At 45.4% G+C, this 12,569-nt stretch overlaps 1 protein-coding gene across 1 annotated transcript in view; it reads right to left on the reverse strand.

Moving 5' to 3' along the window:
• LOC115472551 (aquaporin-8-like) overlaps positions 1-4,725 on the reverse strand; it is a 60,197-nt gene extending 55,472 nt beyond the window's left edge. Inside the window, exon 1 of the mRNA XM_030206847.1 lies at positions 4,667-4,725. Coding sequence (XP_030062707.1) covers positions 4,667-4,725 — 59 coding nt within the window. The remainder of the gene's footprint in view (positions 1-4,666) is intronic.
• Positions 4,726-12,569: the final 7,844 nt, after the last annotated feature.

A 12,569-nucleotide genomic window follows, 5' to 3' on the forward strand; every position in this document is an offset into this window, starting at 1 on the left:
AAATAGGCACCTTTTTAGATTTCTCACATAGGCATCTTGTTATAAAATGAAATGAGACCCTTAGCCTACCTCTGATATCTGACTGCAACCTACCTTGAACTGAAAAGGCTTGAGCTGATCCTGAATTTAAAAATAGCAAGTCTACTGTTCTACAAGGTATTCTGTGGTTCCTCAGTACAAACGTTTGGAAACTTAAAATTCTGCTTGGCTTCAGTTCACAAAGCATAGCAGAAACATGATTGCTTCTGTTTCCTCCATTAAGAAACTTGACTGCTGTGTTTTGTAGCAATTGTAAGTGTTTGATACTGTTCTTTGATAGACTGTGCTACAAAGTTACAAAAATGCTAAGAACTGGATTACAATGACTACATCTTTGTAGTCTAGAAGGCTGTTCTTTGAGGTGTGGGACCTGTGCAGCCCCATGCCCTTCTGTGATCTTCCAAATTATGTGGCTGGGCAAAACAGAGTGGGCATGTGACAAGCAGAGCTGTCCCGAGAGCTGTGCAGGCAGTGTGAACACACAGGGATCAAGGGAAACAGGGTGCAAAAATCATTCACTGTCCACTGTGTCCCCTGCAGTGGCTGTGATTTGATGGGTAGGGCAGGGGCACAGGTTGCTTAGAGTGCAATTCTGGCTCAGAACACTCCTGGTGACAAGCCTGAAGTCCTTAATACAAGGAACTGCTTGTATGCATTGGGTATGCCTGATTGATGTTTCCTGTCAAAATTTTGCAGTTCCTTTCTACCTCTTTTTAACTTTATTTATTTAGATTTTGGTCACACCTTTTTCTGTAGTAGCTCAAGGTGAGTTACATTCAGGTTCCAGAGGAGATCCGGGAAATTATAGACCGGTGAGTCTGACGTCGGTGCCGGGCAAGATGGTGGAGGCTATTATTAAGAATAAAATTGCAGAGCATATACAAAAACATGGACTGATGAGACAAAGTCAGCACGGATTTAGTGAAGGGAAGTCTTGCCTCACCAATCTAATGCATTTTTTTGAGGGGGTAAGCAAACATGTGGACAATGGGGAGCCGGTTGATATTGTATATCTGGATTTTCAGAAGGCGTTTGACAAAGTGCCACACGAAAGACTCCTGAAGAAATTGCAGAGTCATGGAATCGGAGGTAGGGTATTATTATGGATTAAGAACTGGTTGAAAGATAGGAAGCAGAGAGTAGGATTGCGTGGCCAGTATTCTCAGTGGAGGAGGGTAGTTAGTGGGGTCCCGCAGGGGTCTGTGCTGGGTCCGTTGCTTTTTAATGTATTTATAAATGACCTAGAGATGGGAATAACTAGTGAGGTAATTAAATTCGCCGATGACACAAAATTATTCAGGGTCGTCAAGTCGCAGGAGGAATGTGAACGATTACAGGAGGACCTTGCGAGACTGGGAGATTGGGCGTGCAAGTGGCAGATGAAGTTCAATGTTGACAAGTGCAAAGTGATGCATGTGGGTAAGAGGAACCCGAATTATAGCTACGTCTTGCAAGGTTCCGCGTTAGGAGTTACGGATCAAGAAAGGGATCTGGGTGTCGTCGTCGATGATACGCTGAAACCTTCTGCTCAGTGTGCTGCTGCGGCTAGGAAGCAAATAGAATGTTGGGTGTTATTAGGAAGGGTATGGAGTCCAGGTGTGCGGATGTTATAATGCCGTTGTATCGCTCCATGGTGCGACCGCACCTGGAGTATTGTGTTCAGTACTGGTCTCCGTATCTCAAAAAAGATATAGTAGAATTGGAAAAGGTACAGCGAAGGGCGACGAAAATGATAATGGGGATGGGACGACTTTCCTATGAAGAGAGGCTGAGAAGGCTAGGGCTTTTCAGCTTGGAGAAGAGACGGCTGAGGGGAGATATGATAGAAGTGTATAAAATAATGAGTGGAATGGATCGGGTGGATGTGAAGCGACTGTTCACGCTATCCAAAAATAATAGGACTAGAGGGCATGAGTTGAAGCTACAGTGTGGTAAATTTAAAACGAATCGGAGAAAATTTTTCTTCACCCAACGTGTAATTAGACTCTGGAATTCGTTGCCGGAGAACGTGGTACGGGCGGTTAGCTTGACGGAGTTTAAAAAGGGGTTAGATAGATTCCTAAAGGACAAGTCCATAGACCGCTATTAAATGGACTTGGAAAAATTCCGCATTTTTAGGTATAACTTGTCTGGAATGTTTTTACGTTTGGGGAGCGTGCCAGGTGCCCTTGACCTGGATTGGCCACTGTCGGTGACAGGATGCTGGGCTAGATGGACCTTTGGTCTTTCCCAGTATGGCACTACTTATGTACTTATGTACTTATGTACTCTGGATATTTCTCTGTCCCAGGAGGGCTCACAATCTAAGTTTGTACCTGAGACAATGGAGGGTTAAGTGACTTGCCCAAGATCACAAGGAGCAGCAGTGGGATTTGAACCTGCCACCTGTGGATTGTAAGACCGGTACTCTAACCCCCTAGGCCACTCCTCTGGGTTAGACTGTACACCAGTTTGATCTACTAGTTAGCAAAAGCGGTATAGCCGAAGATCCTGTTTTGAATGGAGTTTCTTTCTGTTTCATATTTTGTTGTAGCCTGTACACTGCTCTGCTTTGCCCTGTCAGAGTGGTTTAACAAGTTTGAATAAACTATAAATATTAATAAACTAGTAAGAAATGCCCGTTTCTGGAAAAAATGAAACGGGCGCTAGCAGGGTAATCCCCCCCCCCCCCCCCCCCCGTCCTCCCTCCCGAGTTGCAGACACCCCTCCGTGCCTCCGTTCCGAGTTGCACACCTCTCCTCTTCCTCCCTTTGTCCCTCAGTGACGTGGTTGCGAGGGCCGCCCCGCCCTCAACGTCATCGCGTTTTGACGCGAGGGCCGCCCCGCCCTCAACATCATCGCGTTTTGATGCGAGGGCGGAGCTACAGTGACTGGAGCCTGCAGGCCAAACCGGATATCTCGGGCGCCTCAAGTTTCCGGCTTGAGGCTTCAAAGTGCCTTTTATATATATAGAATTAAACTAAACAAGGACAGTCGAACTCCCCAGTACCATCACTTCTAGGGAATGTCGTTGAATGGAAAAGTTGAATCCAATTAGGTTGAATCCAATCTGACTGCATTAGGAGCACTGAGATTACAAGAACAGGTCTTTATGTCCTCCCCCATACTGGCTTTATTAAATTGAGATCTCTGCCATGAGTCAGCTCCACAGTTCAACCATACAAGTTGCATGCTCTCTCTGAAATAATGCTGCCTAAACTGTGAGTCGCAACCCCAAAGGGGGACACAAAAGCTGCATTTGCTGTTGCCACTATGGTGGCAAAAATAAAAAGGTGTATAGTTGGCTCTCATACAGTAGGTCCACTTTAACTCAACCTGAACAGGCTTGATGGGAGGTAGGGGATTATGGCAGCATTATAGCTAGGGTCACAAGAGGAGGGGGAGGCAAGATTCCCCAGGCCTGGCCACCAAGGGAGGCCAGCAAGGCTTCCAGATGCAGGCAGAAGGTTCTGTTCCCTCAGTCTGCTCCTGTGTGTCGGGACCCAGGTGATTGCATTAACGCGATAGCCCGGGTCCCAGCACACAGGAGCAGGAGAGTGACAGACCGAGGGAGGTGCAGACGCAGGAACGTAAGGGGATGGATTCTGTTCTGAGTGAGTTGTCCTGACATCCTGCACGTTCCTACATGCAGGAACGTGCAGGACGTCAGGACGACTCACTCAAAACAGAATCCTTCCAGATCAGCTGCAGCAACGCGCCGGCCTGGAGACCGTCGCTGAAAAGGACTTCAGCTGGCGGGGGTTGGGGACCTTACCTGACGGCGGTAGGGGAGGGTTGGCAGAGGCGGGAAAGGGAGGTCGAAAGGGTCAGCGGCGGGGGGCCAGGGCCAAATCTGGGGGGCTCATGCCCCCGTGGCCCCACATAACTATGCCCCTGGCACAGACAGCTCAAAAAGCTCTGCTATGAGACAAATAGATGGCAGATGGATCAATTATTAGCAGTGCCTTACTCTGCTTTATGCACCTCAGTTATGATTGAAAAAGCAGCAGGTAAAACCAATGAAAAAAATTCACTTAGGAGACAGCTATGCTATTAATCAGCAAACTTCAAGTGAAGCTAATCAGAGATAAACAATTTTCATGTTTTACTCTATCTTCTATGTTTGGTCCTTTAAAAGGTGCTGCAGCCTGTAAAGAATTTAGGGATCCTTTTACAAAGATGCACTGAAAAATGGCTTGACTACTGTAGGCGTGAGTTTTGGGCGCACGCTGATCCATTTTTTAGCACGCCTGTAAAAAAGGCCTCTTTTTTGCCAGAAATTGACGTGTGGCAAAATCATTGCTGCGCGTCCATTTTGGGTCTGAGATCTTACCACCAGCCATAGACCTAGCAGAAAAGAAAATGGGCATTAATGACCTATGTGTGTCAAATGTCGCTTGGCGCATGTCTGTTAAGCGTGCCAGAAAATAAAATATATTTTTCAGATGCGCGTTACGGACGCATGCCAAAATTGAAATTACCACAAGGGCCACGAAGTAACCGGGTGGCTTAGTAAAAAGGGGCCCTTAGTATCCTCCAGGATCAGTATAGCTAGAGAGCCCTGTGAAACAGAACTGAAGGAACTAGGACTGTCTCTGGGAAATTTATACCCCTGGCAAGGTTGGCGCTCCCTCCCTCTAGTACTTACCTTTTCCAGATGGCTGTGTGCTTCTGTTGCTGCCTACATGTTAATGCAGAATGGGACATTATGGCCAACCTAGGGAGCATGTGGGCACATCCAAGGGGAGGGGAGAGAAGGGAAGAAAGAAACAGGAGGAGTATAAGAAAGGTGTGCGTCCAAATCCACGCCTACAGTACCGCAAGCCATTTTTCAACGTGCCTTTGTAAAAGGACCCCTAAATTCTTAACAGGCTGCAACACCTTTTAAAGGACCAAACATAAAAATAATCAGAAGATAGAGTAAAACATGAAATTTGTTCGTCTCTGATCAGCTTCACTTGAAGTTTGATGATTAACAGCATAGCTGTCTCCTAAGTGAATTTTTTTCATTGGTTTTACCTGCTGCTTTTTCAATCGTAACTGAAGTGCATAAAGCAGAGTAAGGCAGTGCTAATAACTGATGCATCTGTCTCATAGCAGAGCTTTTTCAGCTGTCTGTGCAATGGATTTTCTTATCCCTTGTTAAATCAGCACCTTGTCAGCACTTATGCAGTTTATACCTCTTACCTCCAACTTTCTGTGCCCATCTCAGCTTGGAAACTTTAAGCAGCCAATCCCTGTTGCCATCCTTTGCAACAGCCCTAGAAGGAACCAGATGTCATGCAAATTGTCCTACTGATACCAACGTTTTATCAGCAGTACATCAGGGGGTCCAAATTTCAAAAGAGGTTTGCTGGACACCCAGAATGATTGAAACCCATTGGACAATAAGGGGTCTGTTTACAAAGGTGCACTGAAAAATGGCTTGCGGTAGTGTAAGCATGGGTTTTGAGCACGCACTGATCCATTTTTTTAGCGCGCCTGTAAGAAAGGCCTTTTCAAATTTTTTGCCAAAAATGCATGTGCGGCAAAATGAAAATTGCCGTGCTGCCATTTTGGGTCTGAGACCTTACCGCCAGCCATTAACTACTACTACTACTACTTAACATTTCTAGAGCGCTACTAGGGTTACGCAGCGCTGTACAAATTAACAAAGAAGGATGGTCCCTGCTCAAAGGAGCATAGCGGTAAAGACTCACATGGTAACCAGGTGGCAATGACCTACACATGCTAAATACCACTTGGCGGGCGTCCGTTACGCGCGCCTGAAAATAAAAAATATTTCTCAGATGTGCATATTGGACGTGCGCCAAAAATGAAATTACCACAAGAGCCACGAGGTAGTTGGGTGGTAACTCCATTTTGGCGCACGTTGAGCGCGCATAGACGCTTAACCGGTTTAGTAAAAGGGCCCTAAGGGTCCTAAATACAATGAACGGAACCAAAATGTAATTGGTAGTCATACCTCTAAGCATGGCTGTCCAACCAAAGTGTAGAGGACTCTTTGAGTTTATCCTGCTATAAAAGCAAGAAATGCATGATGCACTGTTCAGAAAGGCATCCCCCACCGACCCAACATAAAAAACGTGGACATCTGCGACACAACTTAACCAAAGATCGTAACGGACATATCCTAACTCTTCCTTTCCCTCTCTAACCTCTCCCCAATTGTCTTTACCATACATGTATCTCACTCTACCATAATATCACCATGATATTAATCGCAACTTGAATTTGTTCATACCGAAATTGGTTAACGCCAACTACGGTAATATGTAAGCCACATTGAGCCTGCATAAAGGTGGGAAAATGTGGGATACAAATGCAACAAATAAAAATTAAAAAAAATGCTTCTAAATAGACAGAATCCCAATTACTGCTATATGGGCAAATGATGCTGAGGAGAGAGTCTCAGTAGCTAGTGATACCAAGAGGTAAGAAATTCTATGCAGACCCACATTCATTCTACCATTGAAAGGACCTACATGTGACCACAGTAAAAATGGACTGTGTGATCTCAGTGTATTGAGCTGCATTGTGTAAGGTGCGTATTGGTTCTGGAGCAAAGTGCAGGCTGATTACCCAAAGGTACCAAACAGGAGCTTTCAAACCCAGCGAGTCTCTTCAGAAATGCCACGTTTGAGGCAACATTGGATAAATCATAGTCCGCAAGGACCTCTATTTACAGAGCTCAAAGTGAGCCCTAATGGATGCGAGCTCTTTCAACTCTTGCCAAGTTTGCAAAGTGCTGTACGATGCTTTCAATACCAGGATCAGCTACTTGAGCACAAGCTCACTACCACATCATCATTTCACAATTGCAGTGCATTTCAATGACTTTCTCTTCTGTATTTTTGAGGTTTAGACTTCTTTCGGGGCATTTTTCAAAGTCATTTCCACGTATAAGACAGGGTTTTACTTGCAGAAATGAAACTTTGGAAAACTGCACAACATGTTTCTATATAATTAGTTAATTAGTTAATTAGCTGTTAAAAACAGTGATTAATGTGAATGAAACAAAAAATACTATCATGCCTCTATATCGCTCCATGGTGTGACCTCACCTTGAGTATTGTGTTCAGTTCTGGTTACCATATCTCAAAAAAGATATAGCGGAATTAGAAAAGGTTCAAAGAAGAGCAACTAAAATGATAAAGGGGATGGAACTCCTCTCGTATGAGGAAAGGCTAAAGAGGTTAGGGCTCTTCACCTTGGAAAAGAGATAGATGAGGGGAATCTAAGCTAAAAGCCCACCTTTTTGATGCTGCTTTTAACTCCTAACCCTTATTCACTTGTTCAGAACCCTTATTTTATCATCCTCACTTTAATATTCCCTTATCTCTTGTTTGTCCTGTTTGTCTGTCCTAATTAGATTGTAAGCTCTGTCGAGCAGGGACTGTCTCTTCATGTTCAAGTGTACAGCGCTGCGTACGTCTAGTAGCGCTTTAGAAATGATAAGTAGTAGTAGTAGATATGATTGAGGTCTACAAAATCTTGAGTGGTGTAGAACGAGTAGAAGTAAATCGAATTTTTACTCATTCCAAATCTACAAAGACTAGGGGACACTCAAGGAAGTTACCTCACAGGATCCTACCCCGGCCTTAAGCAGACATTTCTCTGCTCTAAACCCAGCTTGTGGCAGCTTCAGATCAGAAATAAGCAAATGTTGACAAATATCAGAATATATAAGTGAAACACAAGAAGAGGGAGGGGTAGGGAAGGTGAGAAACAGGGAGAGCTGGGTGGCTGAGAATCAGAGAAACATGGATTGTTCATAAGAGGGTGACAAAGCAGTAGAATTTATGGTTTATAATGGGATAGAAAGCCCAGATCTTTGTTAAGTCCTGTCTGGTAGGTGTCAACATATTTCATCATTTTGACTTCAAAGGTCTTATGTTCCTGGATTTCTTAAAATTTCTTTTTAGTATTCTTACCATAAGATTATTTTTTTAGGAAAAGCTGTATATCAAAGAAAGTAAATCATAAAGCATATAGCGTGTCATACTTTGTTATGGTACTGGTCCCCACTTCCACTAGTAGGCCATTCCAGATCTCGTCTTTCTCTTTGATTTTTATAAGTCCCAGAGTCAATCCAGCGTCCAGACCCCTCTCTCTATGACTTGCCTTCATGCTCTGTAACAATGCAAAGAGCCTCCAAAACTAGTCAGACTGATGTCCGAAACTGCCAGCAGCGCAATGTGTGATGACGTTATGGTTGCAACTACAGCCTGCCCATGCAGGTTACCCCAATCCTGCAGTAAACTCTCCCAAATTAAAGCTATACTTCTAGTTTTTCCTGTAAAACTAGAAGTTTGCTCTTTTGAAAACCTTAGATTTGTTGCTCAGCCGTCACAGCACATTTCAGGATCATGTGATTCATGCTTTTTTGGATAATAGAATCTCAAACAGATGTTTGGTGTGCTGCTGCCATAGGCGCCGACTCCGTGGGTGCTGTGGGTGCTCGAGCACCCCCAATATTTCACCCACCGGAAGTTCGTTCCCTCCCTCCCTCCTCCCTTCGAGTTCCAGGCCCCCTCTCTCCGAATTTTAAAAGTCATCTTACCTCGTCAGGGTTACGGTGGCAGCAGCGGTATAAAGCGTGCAGGCTCGGTGCTTGGTTCAGTTTTCCCTTCTCTCTCTCAGCTCTGGTCCCACCCTCATTTCCTGTTTCCACAAGGTCGGGACCAGAGCTCAGAGAGAGAGAGAAGGGAAAACAGAACTAAGCGCCGCTTTTTATCACTGCTACCGCTGTAACCCCTACGAGGTAAGATGACTTTTAAAATTCGGAGGGAGGGGGCCTGGAACTCGAAGGGAGGGAGGGAGGAAGGGAGGGAGGGACGATGACCCTGGAACTTGAAGGGAGGGAGGGAGGGAGGGGGGAGAGGGAGGGGGAAGGGGAGAGGGAGGGGGATGGGGGATGGGGGAGGGGGGAGAGGGAGGGGGGATGACCGGGAGGGGGAATGCACCACCTGTGAAAAAATAAAATTTCAGCACCCCCCAATCATTTTGAAAAGTTGGCTCCTATGGCTGCTGCTACACCATCTCTTGCAAATGAATGATTATGGGATTAAGGGATGTCATTTTCTCTTTTATATCTGCTGAGAATTTACATATAAGAAGTGGATGTATATACTCTAGGTTAACTGGCATCTTGTCAGTGTTATCAGTGCAGTATATGTTCTTTTGGTAATTAACACCTACTCAATGTTATCAGTGCTGTGTTGGTTTCTTTGGTAACACAGAGGCTGATGCAGAAAGCAACCATGGGCTTAGCCATAGGGTTACCGAGGGTTGAATGCCGGTTGTACACGGCGAGGAATGCAGGAAAGACTTGTGTGCAGGTATTAACTCACACAGAAGACATAGAGGGGCATAATCGAACGGAAACGCCTATCTCCATGGGCGTTTATCTCCGAGAACGGGTCTGTGAAGGGGCGGGCCGAACCGTATTTTCAAAAAAATGGACGTTTTTGAGCTGGGCGGTTGTTTTTTTTAGCGATAATGGAAACTAAAAACACCCAGCTCAAAAACGTCCTAATCCGAGCCATTTGGTCGTGGGAGGGGCCAGGATTCGTAGTACACTGGCCCCCCTGATATGCCAGGACACCAACTGGGCACCCTAGGTCAGTGCGGTGGACTTCAGAAAAAGCTCCCACATGCATAGCTCCCTTACCACGGGTGCTGAGCTCCCAACCCCCCTCCCCCAAAACCCACTACCCACAAATGTACAATACTACCATAGCTCTTAGGGGTGAAGGGGGCACCTACATGTGGGTACAGTGGGTTTTGGAGGCCTCCCATTTACCAGCACAAGTGTTACAGGTGGGGGGGGGGATGGGCCTGGGGCCACCTGGCTGAAGTGCACTGAGGTACCCACTAAAAGTGCTCCAGGGACCTGCATACATGCAGGCCTCTAGGACTGGTTGCTGCTATATAACATTGGCACGCCAGTTGACACCTGAAGACTAATCTCTCCGAAAACGTCCTTTATTGGAATAACCGCATTTACTCACAGTTAACTGCAGATCAGAGGTTGTGCCCCACTGGCAACGAGTCTCCCTGGTACTGAGATTAGCAGTAGGTCAGAGCTGGCAGAATGCTGTACAATGCCCTCTTTCAGCCTCATTCAAGGAAAGAACTAAGTTCTGTAACGTGGCTACCACAGGAAAGGGAACTAAAGCTGGCTTACAAAAATGGCCACTACCGCATGGACTACAACAGGAAACACAACAGGGCACACTCTGACCCAGTAGGCAGGGGGAAAAGCACCATGGGAGAAGAGCCTACCAACTACCAACATCGTGAGACTGTAACACAAGCTAATGAAATCACGGAGCCCAATACCCTACACCCACCACAATGCAATGCTGATGTGACCCTGTACTGCACCCGAGAGCCACATCTGACCCAGGAAAAGGCTGTGACAGCATCGAACACATTCTGCTGTCATGGAGGTGGGTACGGCATTTGAGGCTGGCATACAGGCTGGAAAAAAAGTTTTTAAAGTGGGGGTTTTTTTGGTGGGAGGGGGTTAGTGACCACTGGGGGAGTCCGGGGAGGTCATCCCCGATTCCCTCCAGTGGTCATCTGGGCAGTTGTAGCACTTTTTTGGGACTTGTTCGTGAAAAAAAGGGTCCAAAAAAAGTGACCCAAAATCGCGGTAAAAAAGCCTTTTTTTTTTTTCAATTATCAGCTAAAGACGCCCATCTCTCCTCGGCTGATAACCACGCCCCAGTTCCGCCTCCAACACGCCCCCGTCAACTTTATTCATTTCTGTGATGGAGTGCAGTTGGAAACGCCCAAAATCGGCTTTCGATTATACCAATTTGGGTGCCTTTGCGAGACAAACGTCTATCTCCCGATTTAGGTCGCACTATAGGCGTGTTTCTCTTTCGAAAATAAGCTGGATAGCCACCTATGGCATTTAAAATGTATGCTGATGAGGTATGCAGAGAGTACGCTGCTCACTTTTAATGCGTGCACAACACAAGAATTTTTCCATGAGGGTCAGGGTACTGTAGAAGATTTTACAGAGTGGATTTCTTGTCTATCTTTCACGTTAAAGTGATGGTTTTGTCTTGTTATTCAAGCAGAAGGAAGCCGGTGCAAATTTTAAAGGCAGATAGTAAGTAACGAGTAGGGTTACCATATGTCCGGATTTACCCGGACATGTCCTCTTTTTGAGGGCATGTCCGGGCAACCGGACGGGTTTTGCCAAACTGCTCGTTTGTCCGGATGCAATTGGTTTCCTGTATACTACAATATTACACTTGCGGTAGAAACAACACGCTCAAACATCCATGCACGGCTCTCTGCATCTCCCCCCAGAGTGCATTTGGAATTTATAGTGTTATGGGTGTGATGTGTGGTCCTTCAGTAAGTCAAGGCATTGCAGCCTGTGCTTCTATGGTTGAATCAGCACCTTATACACTGGCTAATGGCTTTTCTGGCAGAGCTCATTCCAGCCTTCTCTGGGAGGTCAAAATCCACCCATCAGATTACTAAACTAAGCTGCCTGAGAGTTCTCAAACCACTGAATAAAACCCCAATTATTCCTCTATGTGTTTTGAATGGGCCACACACACAATGAGCAGAAGGCAGGGCAGGACGGCTCCTGTACTTCTCTGTCAATGAAACTGCTGACAAAGCAGGGAGGGAAGAAAAAGAGAGAGTAAGTGGATAATGAAAGATAAACACAATTCTTAAATGAAATTAAAAAAAGGAACAATGCGAACAGGAAAGGAGCATTGTCTTCTTGGATCCCTTACACCTCCTCATTTTGCTAATGCCTGAGTTCCTGCATCCCTTGGATCTGCTCCCTGCTCACAGTATTATCATTTTGCTCTCCTCATAGGATGATTCTGCTACCAGGATTCAGTCTTAGGTGGATATTAACATAGAACCGGTGCTCGAGAACTCTAGGAAGCTTGTCAAAGGCTTTTAGCCTGGCTCTCTTTGGTACCAGTAGCATGGAAGTGCATAGAACAGAATACAAAATGTAGGGGTAGCCTAGCCTAGTGGTTAAAACAGAACCAAGAAAACCAGGTACAGACTTATGGGTTGATATTGAACCACCATGGTTATATTTAATATTAATATAGCTATCCTACTTTTATGTGGACAGTTTTCAGATAAAGCACTGAATATTACTACTAATCACTTCTATAATGGTACTAGATGTACACAGCACTGTCCACATTATATGCAGGTACTTTCTATGTCCCTAGAGGGCTCACAATCTTAGTTTTTGTACCTGGAACAATGGTAGGTTAAGTGGCTTGCACAAGGTCACAAGGAGCTGCAGTGGGAATTGAACCCAGGTTGCAAGGATCAAAGCCTGCTGCACTAACCATTAGACCACTCCTCCCTGTATGGTGGACATCTCTAATAAACAAGTAAAAGTGGGATGTTTTGACCAAGGAAATACAAATCCTGGAAACAATGTCTTAAAAACTTATTTATTGCTGAAAAGACTCGACACAACTGTTGTGTTTCGGACCACAGGCCTGCATCAGGAGTCTGCCACTGTAGCGTGACGTGTAAGACTGTCA

The sequence above is a fragment of the Microcaecilia unicolor genome, chromosome 6, assembly GCF_901765095.1.
Source record: "Microcaecilia unicolor chromosome 6, aMicUni1.1, whole genome shotgun sequence".
NCBI lineage: Eukaryota > Metazoa > Chordata > Amphibia > Gymnophiona > Siphonopidae > Microcaecilia > Microcaecilia unicolor.